The 20707-nt window shown below is 38.7% G+C and overlaps 3 protein-coding genes across 3 annotated transcripts in view; 1 reads left to right on the forward strand and 2 right to left on the reverse strand.

Annotated features, from left to right (window-relative positions):
- LOC136246693 (TNF receptor-associated factor 3-like) overlaps nucleotides 1-3040 on the reverse strand; it is a 49602-nt gene extending 46562 nt beyond the window's left edge. The window contains exon 1 of the mRNA XM_066038235.1: nucleotides 2856-3040. Coding sequence (XP_065894307.1) covers nucleotides 2856-2957 — 102 coding nt within the window. The 5' untranslated portion in view covers nucleotides 2958-3040. The remainder of the gene's footprint in view (nucleotides 1-2855) is intronic.
- A 7132-nt stretch (nucleotides 3041-10172) lies between these two features.
- Nucleotides 10173-11001, forward strand: LOC136247848 (E3 SUMO-protein ligase ZBED1-like). Its single transcript, XM_066039668.1, has 2 exons — nucleotides 10173-10465; nucleotides 10539-11001. The coding sequence occupies exons 1-2, from the start codon at nucleotides 10173-10175 to the stop codon at nucleotides 10999-11001; spliced, it is 756 nt and encodes a 251-aa protein (XP_065895740.1).
- Nucleotides 11002-18790: 7789 nt separating this feature from the next.
- Nucleotides 18791-20683, reverse strand: LOC136247849 (uncharacterized). The gene is made up of 3 exons (XM_066039669.1): nucleotides 20244-20683; nucleotides 19534-20042; nucleotides 18791-19449 (listed from the first exon to the last, which is right to left on the reverse strand). Exons 1-3 carry the CDS (start codon nucleotides 20681-20683, stop codon nucleotides 18791-18793), a joined length of 1608 nt encoding a protein of 535 aa, XP_065895741.1.
- Nucleotides 20684-20707: the final 24 nt, after the last annotated feature.

The following is a 20707-nucleotide window of genomic DNA, read 5'->3' on the forward strand; positions in this document are numbered from 1 at the left end:
ATTGTTTGAGTAACCATGTAGCAAGTTTATTTGCATAGCCCCCAGCATCACCTCGCTGGCTGGGCGGTGCCACCTATAGCTACCCTGCTAAGAATTATTACTGGCTCATCTCTACAACCCTAGCACTAGTAGCAAAGCAATAAAGGAAAACATCTATGCTACAACAATAGCCTCTATCACGCTTTATCACTGCTAGTACTCATGTATCGTAAGTGTATTCTAATTAATTAGTGCATGCACTAGTTTGCTTGGTTTGTTGACTTGCAAGGAAGAGCAGTATCAGCAGTTGTAGCTCGACAGCGGTGTCTCCAGTGTTGCAAGAGATGGATAATATTGTTTAAAAGCTGTTTCCAGCTCAGTGCATGAGTCCAGTCCGTGAAATACATTAGGCCGCTCAGACATACTACTCACAGTATTATCAGTATCATTTCCATCATCACTACTGCTGCTACTGCTGCAATTATCATCATCATTCTCAGATATGCAAGTTTTCTTTTTGTTCTACATTGACATTAAGCACACCCATGGCAAAAACAACCAGAAGCACAATTTAAAAATCGTTTCTTGCAACTACAGCTAAGTGCAGAAACATGTTTAAGTTAAAAAATAAATGTTACGTTGGATTTCCTGCTAACTTTAGGAGCCTTGTGGTCAACTGTCTGCGTACCATCATTCTACAGTAGCCAGCCACTACTCTCTGGGGATGGCAGATCTATCAGGCTCACAAGACTGTTGCCACAGCTGATTGATCCAGCAGGATCTTTGTCAGTGATGTCAGAGTGGTGAAAAAGTAGGTACCCTGTCTTCTTCGTGTAATATTCGATCGTTAATTATCACCCTCCCTAATGTTTTGTAACTACTTTTCCTTGGTTGTAATGATATTATATTTTTAAGTGTTGTCCCACAAGTGACCTGTGAGAAGGGTAGTCATGTAAATACAGGAATTCAGAAACATATATCTAAAACTGTGAAGGAATACAGAAAAAAAAAATCCCAGACTCAGTGGTGACTTCATCCCCCACAACCTGCAATCTAGGCATGCGCCAAGGGAGCTACAACAACAAATGTATTGGGATTTTGTGTCCCTTCAGTGTTGCAGTCAAATGCTTTTTGAAATAACATGCTTCAACAAGTCTAATGAAAAAAGGTTTCTTTGTTCCTTTCTGTAGACACCCTGGCATATTAGATCCATATATAAATGAAGCATGTTGAAAAAACACTTTTGCTTTGCCGATAGATTTGAAATAAAAACAAAACATAATCACACACCTGGTGTGTATAAATGACGATTGTATTATCTGACAATGTCCATCTTGTGGAAGATTGCTTATATCTGGGTATTTTAGTAGTGCTATTCTCAAGTTCTTGAGATTGATGCATTTATCTTCACCTGAAGATGATGTGTTAAGTTGCACTGTATTTGGAGTGATGGTCTGTTGATTGATGTAGCTTAACCCTATGTTGTATACATCAGTGTCTAGTGAATGTTGTCAGCCTGAGATGTGTTGTGTGTCTCCACATTCTGCTACCAGCTTCTCCAGCTATTTAACAACTGTTCTGCAGATGATTTACCATATTCTCACCAGAACCTGAAACACCCAGATTTTGTTGCTTTATTAAAAGGAAGCATCCTTTCTATAGCATACTGAGCCCAATAGTTTCAACAATAGATCTTTTGCACTGTCGACACTGGAGGTGCTACTGCCACTTGCTAGGTATACTAGCATGTGGACTTATCGAGCAGTGGTGATGGTCACTATTATTTCCAGAGCAATGTCTCAAATGTTATGGTTGAAGGAGTTGTCTGTCAGGCTTATCAAAAACTTGGTGTACCTCCAGTGTCCCTGCCTTAAAGTGCTTTAAAACAGATTGATGAAACAGAAATTGAACATACACCGCTGTATTCTGTAAAAGTCTTAAATACCTAGGGTTTTACCCTAACGCTAAATGGTGAAGCCAAAACTGTGGTAAGGAAACATGCAAATCCTTAAAACTTGAGAAGCCAGATTGACTAACTGGCCACCACACTTACATGTATAGAGAATGAATTCCAGAAGACATTGAGGAGAACTTAGAATCTTTTCACACAAATACTGGATGTAGGGTGTCAAAGATATCAGACACAGTGCTATGTTCTCATTTGATGTGAACAATATAACATCTTCAAGTTAGAGAAGTACCGATAGAATCTGACACATAAATACTGCTACAACTATAAGAATTACACATCACTGTCATCAATTCTTAGTAAGTTTTACTGTGATCACTAAATAACTTCATTCATATTTGATAGAACAATATAAATAGGTGGTAGATACTAGAAATGGATTACTTATTTGTATTAAATTAAATACCATTGCACATAGACTTGTTGGTTATTCGATAAATAAGAAATGGCAACAAAAATTGTGTATTTCTAAGAAATAATTACCACGGCTGGGCGGTATATCGGCATTAAATGAGGTATTCCAATAAAACAATACCTGTTACCTGTATCATTGAAATTCCTGTGAAACAACAATATCACAATATCAATATTACCAAGGTTTTAACTAATGGTTAGTATTTGTGACAGTACTTTTGAAGTCAGAAGATTATTATATTTTACCACAAGAAAACATGTGGTGCTACTGGAGATAAGCGCCTGGTGCTTCAAAATTATTGCAAAAGATCAAAATACCCTAATGGAACAGTCAACCACTCTAATATAGCACTCATCTGTGAATACCACAATATTTTTATACACGATATACTGGGAACTAAAATTCCAATACTGCCTAGCTAATAATTACATAAATAAGGTAACTAAATATGTAAAGAGGAACAACAATCCTGGTTCCCTTACATCTTCTTACCTGTAACATTGCAACTTCTATTTTTGTTGAACAAAAGCTACATCCTATCTCTCTCATTCGACAGTCAATCCTCATGTGCTCAGATAGTTGACTCCTCTTCATTACATCGCCACACTTACCACATGAGACTACTGCATTGTCGCATTGTTCCTTATGTGACTACAAAAAGAATACAACATCTAACAATATCAAGGTACACACATATTAACTAGTACTGTACAATATAATACGTCTGTAATAGTAGAAATCACCCATGTTCTTACATAAACAAATTCTCACTCAAGTTTAGATGAAGCCGAGCAGTAAGAACCATGAAATATTTAAGTGTTCATTTACAATGGTGAATGCCCAGGAATCATTAATATCTGAATCTTAATAATACATGCATTCAGTGCAATGTGCCTAGACACTAAAGTATTTGCATAATTGGGGCAAGCCCCAAAACTGATTCAGTTCAACCGTCGGTACGACTGTACAACTATCACGTTCCTGAAAGTTTACGTAATGAACACGGAAACCCCCACAGTGTTAGTGCTGGTGTAGTCATTCAACATGCAACCACATGACCATCACGTTCCCAAAAGTTTACATTACAAATACAGTGCAAGTTGAAGAAAGGGATATAAAGTTTGTGCACACAAGCTATTGTGTGTCAGCTGTTGCTCTATAACAAATGCATATTACAGATTGGCTAGACACAGAGAGCATGATAAAAATAGAGACACAGAGAGCATGATAAAAATAGAGACACAGAGAGCATGATAAAAATACACACACACACACACACACACACACACACACACACACACACACACACACACACACAATTACAGTAGAAAGAAAAGAAGCCAGGGAGTCACGTGACTATGGAAAGAAAGGCTCAGGAAAAGAAGACATATAGATAGGTTAAGAGAAACTGATGAAGTAAAGGGATGCAGCAAGGCTTGTGTACACATGTTAATTTTTTTCCTTGGCTAGATGGACTGTCCTTGCTTGTGAATTACTAGCTACTGAACAAATCACTTGAGGGTTCCAGGCTCAATGCAACCCCCAGTTTGATAATAATTGTTATCAGATGGCAAGTTGATGACTCTGTAAGCAGTACTAAGTACATCACAGCAGACCTTAATAGGGAAAAACACAATCTACACTGAACCCAGAATAAGCAGTGACTGTAATATACTTTCCATTTCTCAGGCAACGTGGAGGCAAGTTTCCAAAAAACAGTAGTCACAGTAAGTCCAAGGCCAGGCTCATGAGCAGGAAAGTGTTGAGCAAACGATGAACAGACTCGGGAGGTGAATACCAGTGTGCAAAATAATGGTCGGACATCAGACAGTTTCCAGAGATTTGTGGTACATGTCCGGATAAACTCTCATTTGTTCGGACATTATGTCAGGACAACCAAAAAGAATTTTAACAAGAAGAACTGCAGATAAAATGGACTGTTGAGAATGACAAAGACTTGGGACACAACTCACAGAGATACACCAGCGTGTGATGTCCTTGTACCAGAAGCATCACTCAACTGTCATTACGCACCTACTGCAAAAGCATTGTTGCAACCATCGATGGATGAAGCCACCAAACATAAGTTGAAGCAAAAATTCCAACTAGCTTACATGGTAGCAAAAGAAAACCTGTCTTTTAAAAAGATGAAGCCTCTATGTGATATTGAGGAGAAACACGGACTAGAGATTGGAACTATCTACCGAAATGATCGTGGCTGTGCCTCATTTGTGTAAGCCATTGTTGCAGAGCTACTAGGGAAACTGAAAGAGAAGATGAGTACAATGATCCCTCGATTATCCGAACTCGTTGGGCCCTGGGTGTGTTCAGATAATCGAAAAGTTTGGATAACCAAAACCCATTCATTTATATACAGAGCCTTGCTCAATTACTCTAACAGAACGAACACTTATATAAAATACTCTAATAAAGCAGTCATTGCTACAGTTCAGATAACTGAAAGTTCAGTTATTCAATGGTCGGATAATCGAAGGACCACTGCAATGCTAAGTTTTTCTCGTAGCTATTGGATAGCAGCAATGATTGCAGCAAAGTGGATGAAGAGTTGTTTTTAGCTCTTTTCTTTGATCCATACAGCAGTGCTGAGAATGGCACAGTGCATGTTAGAGAGATAAATTATTTGTAGTACGTCACCTTGCACATGGGACTGGAGAGGGTTTGTATGGCTGCATGAAGAAATCACTAACTTACAAGGGAGTAGAACAGAGGAGTAATATGGTAGGGCTAGGATGTGATGGCACCGATGCTAACATAGGAAGGGAGAGTGGTCTCAAGAGTTACCTCCTGGAAGACATTCCATGGCTAGTTGTTTCCTGGTGCTTTTCCCACAGGCTTGAGTTGTCAATCAAAGATGGTTTGAAAGATACGTACTTCAAAGAAATTGATCATCTGTTGCTGCAGATTTACTATGTCTATGAGAAGTCACCTAAAAAGTGCCATGAATTAAAGGAGATTGTCAACAACCTGAAGAAGTCCCTGAACAGGAACAGAAACACCTATGAAAGGAGGTACTAAGCCACTCAGAGCATGTGGAACAAGGTTTGTTGCTCACAAAGTGGCACAGTTAATTGACAGATACGTAGCTTACCTGAATCACCTAATGATGTTGTCACAAGACAGGAAAGTCAAGTCATCTGATAAAGAGAAATAAAAGGGCTATGTTATACGGTGGAAAAGATCAAAAGTTTTGTTAGCGCACAAGCTATTGAAATACTCAGCACAGGAGAGGAGCTGTGTATTATAAGGGCTATTGAGTATTGAGGCATTCTTAAGTACAAAAAAGAGTCTAGAGGAACTTAAAGTGAAGAATTTTGAAAATTTTCCAACTGTCAAGAAAGTTTTAAGACGAATTCAACAAAGAGAGGCCTCCAGTGGCAGCAGTACAACTGTCACGTACCAGGGTACTGATTTGCACTTGCACCCACAAGCACTTTCATCTTTGAGTAAAGATTACACACATTATATACACTGTAACACATACAGTAGCAGACAAAAAAAACTTCCAATTCCGTTGGCGTTCCATTTCCGCTGCATGCAATAGAAGGCTAAGAAAATGCTTTCAGAACAGAATAAAAATCTTAGCATAAGCCTTACCGTTTTCAAAGTGTTTGTGAAATTTACAAACAGTTGTACAAGCCGTTGTAAAGTGATTCGAGATGATGAATAATACTGTGCACCACTGGCAAAATCATTTCTATGATGCTCCGAGGAGTCTGAGATGGAAGCTAGTTGGCAGTTAAACATTGCCAACTAGCTTCCATCTCAGATTTAAGGTTAATTGTAATTTGAAAGAATTTACTAAGATTCAAACCTCAAGGCTAGAGGTTATATTCAGTGTTGCAGTATTTTTTGAGCAGCCAGAAAGACATTTACGTACAGAGCTGCTACTTGTGGTGACACATGCTAGCTAGTACTGTACTTACTAGCCTGACTCTGTACCATCAACTTCAACAGTACAGATTTTCTGAATGTTTCACACTTTTAATAATAACAGATTGAGAATGGGACTCGTGTTGATGCACATCTCAAGTTTACCAATGGCTACTTGAAGAGATTCACTGCTAGTATTAGGCTAGATGCCATAAACTAAATAACATCAGAAACTCACATCATAGTCCACCTATCCAATAACCTAGTCTTTATCCCAATGACACGACTACACAACTGAACCCCCTGCCAGTATTAATATTTAGGTCACATGACTATCAAATGCAATAATAAATTTGCATGCGACTCTAAAATTACCATGTAGGTGGTTGACAGGAAATAAGGAATCTACGGCTAATTGTAACAATTAACTAGACCACAAAATCCAAGTAACATGTGTCTTGCTTACACATGCAAAACGAAAGTGCGCTTTTAATTAAACACAAAATGAATTTAATTTCAGACTATATTTAAGCACAGGGCTTAATATCGGCTTGAGCACACTTCGACATCCATGTTCAGAGGTTTGATTCAGGTCATTGTTGCATGTTATATTCTTTCTAACAGCTAGATAGTGAATCTCTATGTGAATTTCTATGGCCAAAAATGTTTTCAGGCAAGTTCTTCCCATCCCAGTCCGTTCCATGTTTTAGTCATGTCCATCTTAAAGCCAGTAGGCTTGATTAGTGGCCTTGTCCTGATATAGTAAAGCTGGTTTAGTGTATTAGTTAATCTTCATCTTTTCTATGTATACAATAGGCAAAGAACTTTGGATCCTTTCTGTACAAGATCAACTTGTACTGTTGAGTGAGCAGCAGAAATTATCAAACTGATTAGTAGAAAGTTAAGTCAATCTTCGAAGCAGTAGTTTAGATTCCTGTAGCTTCCTTTTTGCCTGTATCAAAGGTAAAAACAACAGCATCTGTCTGGCTTCAAAAGGCGCTAGCACCCTTAAAGCTGAAGGAAGGCAATATCTGGGCTCTAAAAATTGCATCATCTCTGTAAGTCCTTCCCCATTAGCTGTATAAATTGGTCTCATGCCTATTATAAAGTTTGTGTACAGAGACCAAAGTATAAGATTGTACCTTGTTTCATTCATGTGCTATAGTCCCTCAAAGTTAACCCATATGTTTTTCTTATTCCGAGATACTGGCTGCTTGCACATGCATCAAATTTGCTGCGAAGATTCTTCAACAAACTTGTGTAAACTTAGCGCATGGATTTGTCTTTGTATTTCTTCTTTCTTGAGTTATAAAACAAAGAGCGAGTACCCGTGAGTAAACTTCGACTTCCAGGCCTTGTAACTTCGTGCTGGATCACAACAATTATAATTCCATGCACTAAAAGTTTACAAATTTATCACTGATGGTCCACCAAAAGTTTGGTAGAGATCCAACTATTGTGTATTCCCGAATATCGCCTTTTACAATGCAGTATAGAACATGTGCACGCCAACCACCTATTACAACAAATTCCAATAAACCACAAATGCCAACTTCATCAAAATAACAAGTTATAAATGAAGTTCTGAACAAACAAAAAAAAGTTCTTGTTCCTTTTCTTTACACACTGGGACACCTTCCTGTTGCTTGTGGAGTCGCAAAGCCTGTTCAATGCCTCGCCTCGCATGGTCAGTCTCTTGTTATGTATGATAAATCCAGCTGGAACATAATCACTACCTAAGAACAGGTGTACAATACAAATCAGGAAGAAATGTGTGTTGGCTACAAATCAGCTTGTGTCTCACTTATGTTCCCATGTATTTTCAAAACTAGCACTAACTTTCAGGCTAATTCACTCTATTGTCACTCTTGGACATCCATACGATCATTTTCGTGATGGTTTTCAAACGTAACAGGCTGTTTCTTGGCCAATTCCATTACGAAATTAGTCGATAATCGGTGTAAGGTTTCATTGCAATTCAGTAATTAAGGTGGCCGCTACCAAGAAGCCTACAAATAACCACAAACACCCTTTGTGGCTTCGTATGAATAACTTTACTAAGAAAGAGATGCCATAATGCCCTTACTGAAAGGATTAATCAGGAGCTCATAAGCATCGTCACGCCTTAGGCACTTATAAGCTCCTGGATTAATAGTGACACTGTGACAGAAAGTGTTTATAACAAAGTAGAAGTACCTGGAGTAAGCCACAAATCCATTTAGATTCACCATGGAATTAGTACATCTTCACCAATTAGTGGCTACCTAATTCTATTACTACTCTTCACTTGCTTCATTAATTACTGACAGCTAATCAAGTGTGACAGCTAATCATGTGTCACCACATAATGATCACATGCGAATAATTATTTGTTAATTTTATTATTCGGCTACAAGCAAACAAATATTAATCCGAATATTCGGCTAATCGTTTGAGCCTTACTCAGCTTCTACTTTTACAAAAGCAATAGAGACCAAATATAGTGCAGCTGTTAACAAGCTGTGTTTGAAATTTCAAAGTTGTGATCAACTCTGTCTCACCAGCAGTCCAATGGAAGCTTACCTGGGTGTTAGTGTTGGGCATTAATCTAGATATTTGTCACTAATCAATTATACATCTTGTTATGTAGCCAACATCGATCTTTTGATTAGTGCAGCTGGAGCGCCAACAACTTAATTTGTCTACTAGTGGTTATCACATTGTGTTTCAATTAATGTGCTGTTGTGTTGTGTACACATGGCAGGTGTAAAAGCCAGTAGCGAGTGAGCGTCAGGTGCAATGGCAGGTAGTGAGCATGCAGCAGGTGAAATGGCCAGTAGTGAAAGTGAGAGTGACAGAGACAGTACTACCACATCTATTAGTAATCCTGTTAATTTAATTGCAAAGCCAGGGAAAATTAAATCACCTGTCTGGTCTTATTTTGGTTTTGTTCTTATTTTGGTTTTGTTCCTTTGGTTTTATTTTGGTGATGGTAAGCCCAAGGATCTACAGAAGCCTGTCTGCAAGAAGTGTTATAATACAGTAACAACTAAGGGCTCCAACACTACTAATTTATTTCAGCATCTCAAATTACACCGCTATATCATTTTCAAGTCAGTAAGAGATCTTCAGAATGAGTCAACAACTGAGTCCCATGATGATAAAGAGAAAGCTTCTACAGAGTCAAGGCAAATGACAATACTTGAAAGTGTACCTAAATTTCAGCGTTATCCCCATAATGGAAAAAATGGCAGAAATTAACAGATGCTGTCACTTATTGTATCACAAAGGACATGATGCCAATATACTCAGTCGAGAAACCTGGAATTAAGCACTTGTTACATACGTTTGATCCACATTTTGAGCCACCAAGCCGCAACTACATGTCTCGTGTTGCTATACCTGGGTTATACAACACTACCAAAGATAAAGTACTGAAAAGTATACATGGAACTGAATTTTTTTCATCAACTACAGCCAGCAACACTAGTGATCCCTACTTGGGTTTCACTGTTCACTACATCAATGAGACCTGGGAAATTCAAAGTAAATGCCTTCAAACTCTCTACTTCCCTGAATCACATACAGGTGAAAACTTGTCTGAGGGCTTATGTGAAACACTAAAATCATGGGGACTGAATGAAACCAAGCAAGTTTGCATCACCACTGATAATGGATCCAATATCCTTTCCGCAGTTAGCATGCTGAATTGGACACCTCTCTCCTGTTTTGGACACAATCTGAATTTAGCAGTGACAAATTCAACAAAAGGGGATGATTGCGTGGCAAGAGCATTCGGATTATGTAAAAAAAATAGCCTCAGCCTTTTCTCACAGCTTTAAAAAAAACAAAAAACAAGACTTATCTGCCATTCAAACAAGCCTGCCAGAGCATACACTTGTTACTAGTTGTCCAAAAAGGTGGAGATCTAACCAAATGATGGTGGAGCGTGTAATAGAACAAGAAGATGCTATTCGTCAAGTACTTAGCAAAGACAAAAATACATGGCATTTAGTTACTACCTGGCAGGACAAAGAAGTTTTGAATGGTGTTAACAATGCTTTGTCAGGTCTAAAGAACTTTACTGTTTTATCAGCTGAAAAGCATGTCAAAGTGTCAGCTATTAAACCAATACTAGATCATTTCCGTATAGATATTCTATCTGTCAGAGAAGACGATGTTCAGCTTACAAAGGATATCAAGTCTAAAGTCATGGCTTACTTAGAAGACAAGTATACTGATCCCGAGGTTAACAGATATGGCAGGCTTTGTAGACCCACATTTCAAAACCAATTTCACTGACAGTAAAGACTTGGGTACAATCAAGAATAGCAAAACTGTTGAAGCTATGACAATAGCTACGAAAGAAAGAGAAGATGGAGATGCTAGAGTAGACTTAACAATTGCCACACATGGGACACATGAGCCTCCAGCAAAGAAGAACAAGGTTACTCTGGGGAGTATCCTTAAACAAACCACAGAAAGCAGAAGTGCTGACACTGGCAGTAGGACTAGTTTGGAAGACAAGGTGAAGAAGGAAATTGAATCCTACTTGCAGTCCCCAAAGCCAGATGCAGATTCAAACCCATTAAAGTTGTGGAGGAGAAATTTTGCTTCTTTCCCTACCCTGTCAGTGTTAGCAAGGAAATATCTGTGCATTTGTGCCACCAGCTGTCTATCTGAACGATTAATTAGCATTTCAGGAAACATTGTTACTGATAAACGATCCTTACTAAACCCTGAGAAGGTCAACACGTTAACTTTTTAAGCTACTAATTTATAAGACTTTATGTCCTCTTACTGTTTTTACCTGGTTACAACAATCATTTACATAATGTTACAAATATCGAGATTAAATTGAAAATCTAGATTATTTGGTAACAAATATCTAGATTATTAAATATGTGATATCGCCCAACACTACTGGGTGTAACTGCACATCTAATCACTGTTGAATGGGACATACAAACATATGTTGTACCTGTCAAATCTCTTGAGGGTAGTCACACGGCAGAGAACATTGCTCAATGGAACATTGATGTCCTCATTTTTCTTTGCAGAATCAAAAGTGTATGCTATACAGTAGTTCATAACAATGGATCTAACATGGTGGCAGCAATAAGAAACCTCAAAGGAGAGCTCCCTAATGTTACTTCTGTAATATCAGCTGGGAACACTCTACAGCTGTGCTTGGTTAATCCTTTAGAGGTCAATGTCATCATAGAGGGAGAGAAATATTGTTTGTGACAAGTGACAATGGCAGGTACGCACCAGCTAATATTTCAGCAGCAGTACTATTAGCCAACTTCTCATCACTGCATTTACACAACCAAAGAAACGTGTGATGCATTGAAACAGATTTTATGCTACAGTACTGCTCAGCTTGAGCTAAACATTGCACAAATAGTACCTGTTTTTTTGAAGTTTTATCAAAACAGTAGAAATATACAGTAAAGCAGTGAATATCTAGCTAGCCTACTACACTCTACCTGCTACAAGTGGTGTAAACAGCAGCAAAGAAACAATACTGCACTTTATATGTTTTTTCAGGAAATTTGCACTAGTGTTGCACCAATAATCGGTTGAATTATTGGTAACAACCGATATTAGCTAATTTTACAAGTATCGGTATCGGCTACGAAGCGGAAATAATTTGTCGATTAACTGAAACCCACGATCAGTTGTTAAATTGATGGCAATGAACGGGTGAAAGTAAAGAAGGTGGTGGATGTAGCAGTAAGTGGTTTGCTGTAACTGTTTTGGCTTGTTTGTTTGCACAAGTATGGTTGCAAGGCTATTGTATATTTATCAGCCGCCCACACAATTAGTTGATCACTCTTCACAAAAGGTCTGTAGTCCCACTAAAAACACTGTTTGATAAGCTGGCTTAGCTGTTTTATAACTACTTGGCTTCCTTTTCCATGAAAGGAGATAGTAGCAAAACTGTATAAAACATTGTAAAAGTTGGCCGCCCACGCAATTAATTACATTGATTACATTATCATTACAAATTTATACACATAAACTTTAGGTGATCTTCTGCTCCTCCTCTGTTCTGAAGAATTGAAGAATATCAGAAAATATCAGCATATCGGTTACAGGAATAGGCAAAAAATCGGTATTGGCAAATGTGAAAAAATGCATATCGGTGCAACACTAATTTGCACTACCATTTTGAAACACCATATTTCACCTTTGAACCTGAATTTTCTTAGCTGTTGTTTACTACTCTCCAGCATCTCTACCCAGTCTAGCCTCCAATTAGTGTAGGTGGTAACTAACCCAGCTGTAAACAACAAACACTAATTTGTTGGTTACAAGAACAGTGAAATCTACCACCTGTCAAGACCACGAAGTTTACACGTACCAAAAAGAGGATGGCCCATAACATGTTTCCAATCCATGACATACATTATCTATGATGTCATACACCATTCCATTGCTGCTGCAAGTGCATTAGTAAAGCAAGTACAAAAGCACTAGATGGATTAAAGTATAAGCAAAAAATGATGAGCATACTTTAATCCAGGATGTGGCGACGAGGTGCAATAGCACATACAATATGATTTCAAGATTACTTGAACAGCGATAGACAGTTACTGCTGTACTGGGAGATATAGGGTTCAGCCCAGGAATTTCTAAGTGGTGGCCTAAAGTTAACATGAACTGATATGCTGTGTGTTATATTAGAGTGTTTGTGTATACTAGAGTATTATAGCATGTACGTCAGTGATATGTGCAAGAGTTGTACTAGTCAGATTTAAGAAGGTACTGGTTGGACTTTAAAGTAGGCCTGAGCAATTATGGCATTCATAACATCACGATTATTTTAAAAAAAAACATCACGATTAATCGATTAATTCGATAGTCATTTTATGATAACTGGAGTACAACAAAAGCTTGACAATGTAGTATGTAACTCAAGTACATAAGGTATAAAAGTGTAATAAGTATGGTAAGGTACAGTTCAAGGTAAGTTTTCATACAAAAAAATGAGCATACTGACATTTTAGGGAGCAAACGCACTCTCTTTTTGTTCACAATACTACATTGTAATCAATGTAGTATTAATACTAAACGCTCCTTCACTAGGTGTACTGTAGATATGGCTGGCACAGATAAACACTTTCTTGCCATTTCAGGAAAACTTGACTCATTCTGCTTCCACCACAGAAGTGGTCATGCCTCTTCATCCACATATCTTCTTATCTCTGCTTTTGCTCTTTCAGTAGAATCACAATTAGAAGGTTTGCTGCACACATTTCAATCAAGTACAAGAGCAAGATACACCCCCCCCCCCCCCCCCCTCGTAATTTCTTAGCTGGATTGCTTCCTTCTGGTCTCTCATCTTCTTTCTCCTTTTTCACAAAAGTGTTATCTAGTACTTCTTGTTCTAGGTGCTTTATCAATGGAATTTTCTCTTCATTGCCTAGATAAGATGTAAATTTAAACCTTGGGTCAAGAAATGAAACGTTGAGAAACATTAATGCAGCTTCAGTGTACCGATCATGAAGGTTATCAATCATAGCAGTTTTCATTTCCTTCACCAGCCTTGAATCTTGATCATAGCACACTAAATGATCATCTAACAATCTGTGCAACAGTGGCCTAACTTGGATATAGTCACCCACTTTTCACCTCCAACTACTTCAGTTATTTGTGCAACTGGCTTCATAATTTCAATGAATTGCTCAAGGGTAACAAATTCACCATCAGTAGGCATCAGATTTTCATTCCAAACAGCACATAAAGCAGCACTTAATGGCTCTCGCAATACCATTATTCTTTCAGCCATATAGTATGCTGAGTTCCATCTAGTTGGAACGTCTCGTACTAAACACAACTCATAATGTAAGTCAATTTGTTTTTTGACATAGTATATACATAGATTTTGTGGAGTGATGAAAATGACTCACTAGTCATCGACATATTACTAAAGAATTGGAGACTGCAGGTAACTTTAGTGCAGCCTTTACTGCTAACTGAAGGCTACGTGAAAAACATGGAATTCTTACCCATTCCATCAAGTCCATTGCAAGAACCATATTAGATGCATTATCAGTAGTTGCTGCAGATACCTGTACCTGTTCCGATGACATATTCTATTCATCAAGTACATTCCAAATTTCTTCAGCAACATTCAATCCAGTGTGAGATCCAGTGTGAGATTGCACAAACTTTTTTGTACCTAACAAATGGCTTTGAAAATCAAAACAATTGATATATTGAATAGCAACTATTCCATAAGATCAGTTTTTTGACAGGACGTCCAAAAATCTGCAGTGACAGAGTAATTATCAGCATTCACCAGATTGTCCAGTACACGTTCTCTCTCCTTTTCATACATCTTGCTCTTGCTAGCCAGTGTCTTCCTATCTGGAGGCTCATATTTTGGTTCCAGTACATGCAACAGTTTACGAAAACCAAGCTCATTCACTGTTTGGAAAGGGTGCATACTTTTCGCAATGAAATAGCACACTGAATCAGTGATGGCTTTGCAACGCGAAGTATGGGCAAGAGGTAATTGACACTTGAAAAACAAAGGAAATCTTAACTGATGGCTAGAACTACTTACAAATTGTGAAGATGTCTCAGTCTCATCTGTCTCTTCAGGCATCTCTGTGTCAGCGACTCTGGTACTAGAAGCGCTAGCACTAGCACACCTTAGTGAATTCTAGTCAGGTTTAGCTTCTCTGAAGTGACCAGGATGGGACTGTTTAAGATGTTGCCATATATTAGTAGTGTTTCCAACGTACGAACAATCTTGAGGGCAAAGTTTGCAATTCACTCGCTTCCATTTCTTCTTGTCTGGCTCTAGAAACTTTCAATTTTTAGCTGAGAAGCCAAACCACACTCTGCTCGTAGTCCTTCAAGCCTCAACAATTCCGAGTGATTTGTCATGCAACAGACTAGGCAATTCATCCTCGAACACAACCACTTTGTCTGTTGCCATTTTTATTAATGAGGTGACAAAAATTCATGAAATTTGCACACACGATAGTGAGGGAATTTAATTTAAAAGGTGCCATAATTAAATGTGGTGCTTGTTGTAGAATTGATTGTACTGCAAACATCGTGATTATTCTGATAATCAATTAATCACTCGGGCTCAATGGAGACATTATCACTAGGCTGCCTAGCTACATAGCCAGTGAAGGAAATATTGTGACTGGAAAGACAGTTAGCAGGTAGTTACACAATTATAAATTCAGGAATCAACATAGTGAGGTGGGCTTTAATTAGAATGACACAGAGACAAACATCATTAATGCCATACCACAACTCTGCAGTCTATGGACTCTGCCTAGCTTGTGGGATAAAATACATCATATACTTTAGTTTGGCCTCACAAACAAGACATTTTAAATAATTTTTGAGGTGCTTATAAATTGGAACATTTTTACCATTTTTGGTTTGCTTACGGCTTCCCTCTTTGCTGCTTGATGGCAAACAGGAGAGATGGTACTAATACCAGGGAGTTGGATGATGAGATTTTCACAATGAACAGAACAAATTGGGGTAAAATGTATCTACACATTCATAAAGAATACAACTAACAGAGGACCACATGTCATCCACACTATCATAAGTGTCCACCACCTGCCATGGAGCAGTAGAATGAAACTCTCACACCTAATTCCAGGGACAATGTCAGAAGGAATGAACCATTAAAAAGTAAGACAAACAGTAGGAACACCCACTTCTAATATAAGACTTCAGTGGTCACTTAAAACCCACAGCAATGTAACATGTAGCACTTTACGGTTACAGTAGGTGTGGTAATAACATGATCTAAGGTAGCAGATAGCTGTTACTCTGGTTGCATCAGAATTTCAGTACATCCATCTATATCCACTGGCATTATCGACAACCTGGCCATGAGGACTAGAGGCACTTATCATTTAGAGACTACAAGAGTAAATAATATTCAGCGACTGCTCTATTAGAGCATCTCGATCTTTTTAAACTGAATTGTGCAATCTGCAGATTTTCCTACTGTTAAAGCTTTATAATCACCTCAAAATGCTACCATAATTCCTGATTCCCACACATACCTATTATGCCTGAAATTATACCAGCATAATCGCCACATCTCCATCATTCACTCCATTTCCTCTGCAAATAAAACACGCATTCTCAGCAATAATTAAAACGCTAGCAAAACGGAAATGCTATGAAACAGAAATGCCTCACCAAAAACATAAAACGCCAGTGCAACGGGAACTTTTTTTTGTCCGCTACTGTAGTTTTGAAGACATGTGTGAATGCACGCTGGTTGTAGCCAATATGCATTGTGCTGTGCTCTCTTTACTTGAGTGATAATATATGCTGGTAGCTTGTTCCAGCTGGATTCATCACCAATTACAAGATGGTGACTGTGCATATCAAGACGTTAACTATCAAAGAGTAACTTGGTGACTTCACATGTGACAGAAAGGTGTCCCAGTGTATAAAAAAAGAGGAATAATAGTTTTTTTTCTTAATTCAGAACAGTGTTTATAACTTGTTGTTTTGATAAGTTGGCATTTGTGGTTTATCGGAATTTGTTGTAATAACTATTGCATGACAGTAAAAAGTACATAGTTGGTCTCTCTGTGCTTGACTTGATTCAAATAATCAAATGTATGCTAATGAACCTCTTCCTTGCCAACTACTAAACAACCTAAACAAAACAACCATTAATTCCGTTTCTTAGGAAATGGATCATTAACAAAGCATAAGTAGATATGCATATTTCAAAATGAAACAACAGTATTATTTGAAGTGGTCACTATAGAGATCACACCAAAATAGATTATTGAAGTCATTCAAGGGCCAACCCACACAGCTATTCCCATCATATTGTCATTATTACACACACACATACACACTGTAATGGTCATACACTGCCTTATTGGTAGGTTGTCTCGCTGGTGATTATACTTGTTATGTGCCCCGGACCTAGAAATACTTTAAAAAATAAAACATGGGAATAGAGATCGCTGAAAAAAGTAAAGAAACAAGAGTCAAACAAGCCAGCATGTTAGAGATTTCTATTTGGACTCAAATAAACACTTATACAGAAGCATACTCAGTACCAGTGTTAATACCTAGGAGGCATGGACCTATATGTTCTTGATGTGTAAAGAAGAGTATTTCATCTATGGCATTCTGCCATAAGACTGATTAAGAACTAGTATATAAAAAATTTTGAATTTAAAAATGAAGTAGGGATCCAAGCGATAAAAAGTAGTGAAACAAGAGATGAACAATGGTAGTTATTACAGCATAGCTCAGTGGGAAATCTCTACTTTGGCAATGAACACAAAATAATTATTATACCATGCCAAAGTAGGGATTTCCCACTGAGCTATGCTGTAATAACTACCATTGTTCATCTCTTGTTTCACTACTTTTTATCCCTTGGATCCCTACTTCATTTTTAAATTCAAAATTTTTAATATACTAGTTTGTTTAGTTTTTTGTTAAAGCATACAGCTAGCTATAAACGTGTGACTGTTGTATTAGAGTATCTCGAGTCAGCTTGCAAAAGATGTGTGCTTGTCCAAAAGGGCTCGAAAAAGGGTGTGTTCATCGTGGTTTTGACCACACACCTTCAAGTTAGTAGGCTGATTCGAGATACTCTAGTCTAATAATCGATCGAAACCACGATGAACACACCCTTTTTCCGAGCCCTTTTTGGACAAGCACACAGCTAGCGTAAAAGGGGCGTGGTCTTGATCCATAGATCGATACACGTAGAATAAAGAATGGGCATGATCTTGTGGCCTATCGTGGAGTACTGGTACCTCCGTAGCTACAGTAGCGTATTCTAAGCACCTTAAATAATTTTGTGGCGTCTATTATGCTGCTTAAAGAAAGTGTTGATATGGAAAATTAACGCCTCGATATGGTTTCGTTGGATGAAGAAGACAAGCAGCCTGATTGAAATAAAAGAAAAGACAAGGCGCACAGGGCGTACACTCGTCGGAACCCCAAAAGGCACATCCCACCGGTGAGTTTGTTGTTGTAGCGTAAAATGGTGACCGTGCGCTGCTTCGTTTGGGCTCTAGGCTTGCGAATGTGGTCAGTGAGTGAGGCAGTTGTACTGAATTTGGAGATTTTGGCGATTTTTAAAAATTTTATATCCAGCCACCTGTAAGTGTTTTGTTGTATTTAATGCTGTTTTATGTATTATATGGACTAGTACTATTCCGTAAAGGTGGCTTTCGTCTCGTAAGATATCTCTAGGATGATTTTTAAAGGCGGAAAATTTGGTGGCGAGCAAAACATTCACCACGATCCCTACTTAAACGGTACGACCATACCGTTTGATATTACTTTACCCTTTAAACCCGCAAAGAACTTTTGGGAAATGCATATTGCGGAGATACGGTCGAATTGACACAAGCGACAGAAACAAGCTGCTAACTTTAATACAATTTCTACTAATCTCTAACAATCAAAAACTTACAACAATATTACATCATGTGAATTACATCATATCAAAATGGCCTAATAATACATTACATAATTCTAGTTCAAGTTCTAACACTCCCCCAGGGTTTGATCCCTGATCAAACACTACTCTTGGTCCAACTCCTTCGTAAGGCTTCACCTTCAACAGCTGCCTGACGTCTGGGTCGTAGTGATGAACTCTGTGGAGTGACTGGATGGATGACTTCCTGAGGTGCTTCCGGTTCTGGTTGGTCAGTCTCATTACTGGAGTGATCATGTGGGCTAGCTTCATCATCAGTGGATGCCTCTATTGGTATCAAATGACGAACACTTCTCTTTAGTAGTCTGGCAGGTCCTTGTTTATTTGCCACTCTAATCACGGCAGCCCGAACATGTCCATCTTCTCCTGGTAACAGTTCATTGACTAAGGCAAGCTTCCAGAATGCTCGTTTTGACCCTTCGTCAGACAGTAATACAACATCACCCACCTTCACACTCTGTCCTGTGGAACGCTGCTTGTTGGTTGTATGTTCCCTGAGGCTCAAGAGATAGTCTCGTTGCCAACTCTTGGTGAACTGCTCCAACAGTCGTCTGTGATGCTGCACTCTCCGGTTCAGGGATACATGAGTACTCATAATCTCAAAATGTGTGGCATTAGGAGCATTAGTGATTCTACGACCATAAATCAGGTGAGAAGGTGTCAAAGCAAAACTAACTCCTTCTTGATCATCATAAACAAATGTCAGTGGTCGGCAATTGATGACAGATTCTATCTCGACTAACAATGTGTGTAGCTCTACTGATCCAAGTGAGCTTCTACCAATGATCTTTTGTAAACATCTCTTGACACTTCATACCATACGTTCCCAAAATCCACCCCACCATGGGGCCTTAGCTACTATAAATTGCCAAGCTGTTCGTTGGTTTGTCAAATAGCAGAATACTTCACGGGAGCGAGTAATACTACGGATTTCCTTGGAAGCAGACTTGAATGTTCGAGCATTGTCAGAAACTAATGTGGCAGGCAACCCTCTTCTACTAGAGAAGCGTCGAAATGCTAAAAGAAATGTCTCAGCATTAAGCCCTTCAGTAAGCTCTAAGTGTATTGCCCTTGTACTGGCACAAGTAAGGAGGCAAATGTATACCTTCTGGGTACTTTCTTCTGCTGAGGTTCTACCTGCCTTAATATACAGTGGACCAGCAAAGTCCAGCCCAACATGAGTGAATGGTGGATCAGCTGACACACGACAAGCAGGTAAATCAGGACTTACGGGTGTTGAATAAGGTGAGCCTTCAAACTTCTTGCATATGACACAGGCCCTAACAATTCGTTTGACTGCTTTCCTACCACGTATTATCCAATAATTCTCTCTAAGTGCGACAAGTGTGTCATTGACTCCATTATGCTTTACCCTTTCATGAAAGTTCTTGATCAGGAGATCAACAAAACGATGCTTGGCTGGCAACAATATTGGATTCTTCTGAGTGAATGCAATATTAGCGTTGTTGATTCTTCCTCGGCATCTTATAAGGTGGCTATCATCCAGGGAGGTTCCAAACTATTTCACATACGCTGGAGCAGCTTGACCACCTCTCTTCTCTAAATACTGCAACTCCTTGGGAAACTTCTGTGACTGAACATGACTCACCCAATATTGTTTCAGCCTTACACAGCTCATCTGGACATAACTGAACAGTGGAATGATGACTGGCACCTCTTTCCTAAGGGAATTCACAAATCTATAAACATATGCTGTTACACGAATAAGACGATTAAAGTTGCCAAATCGGTTACAATCTATAACTTCCTCAAGTTGTGGAACTGCAGTGCTGGGGACAGCTAAAGCATGTGTTGGTTGTGGTGGGTTCTTTGCCAGTTCCTTACATACAATATCATCTTCTGCAGTGTTCTCATCGGGCCAAGAATCTGCTGGTAGTTGGAGAAAAGCCGGTCCTTCCCACCATGAAGTGCTTTGCAAGAGCTTCTGTCCATTCAATCCCCGAGAGGGCATGTCAGCAGGGTTCAGAGGGCCAGG

Source organism: Dysidea avara, chromosome 2, assembly GCF_963678975.1.
Source record: "Dysidea avara chromosome 2, odDysAvar1.4, whole genome shotgun sequence".
NCBI classification, from domain to species: Eukaryota; Metazoa; Porifera; class Demospongiae; order Dictyoceratida; family Dysideidae; genus Dysidea; species Dysidea avara.

Bases quoted from the DNA above. Each gene is read 5' to 3' on its own strand.
- LOC136247848 (XM_066039668.1), top strand. From the start codon at position 10,173: ATGGTGGAGCGTGTAATAGAACAAGAAGATGCTATTCGTCAAGTACTT. The intron at 10,466-10,538 runs GTATACTGATCC...TTTCACTGACAG, and splicing joins ATGGCTTACTTAGAAGACAA to TAAAGACTTGGGTACAATCA.
- LOC136247849 (XM_066039669.1), bottom strand. From the start codon at position 20,683: ATGCCCTCTCGGGGATTGAATGGACAGAAGCTCTTGCAAAGCACTTCA. The intron at 20,043-20,243 runs GTATGTGAAATA...TGTCGCACTTAG, and splicing joins GGTGGTCAAGCTGCTCCAGC to AGAGAATTATTGGATAATAC. The intron at 19,450-19,533 runs GTATGGTATGAA...ACACATTGTTAG, and splicing joins GTGGGGTGGATTTTGGGAAC to TCGAGATAGAATCTGTCATC.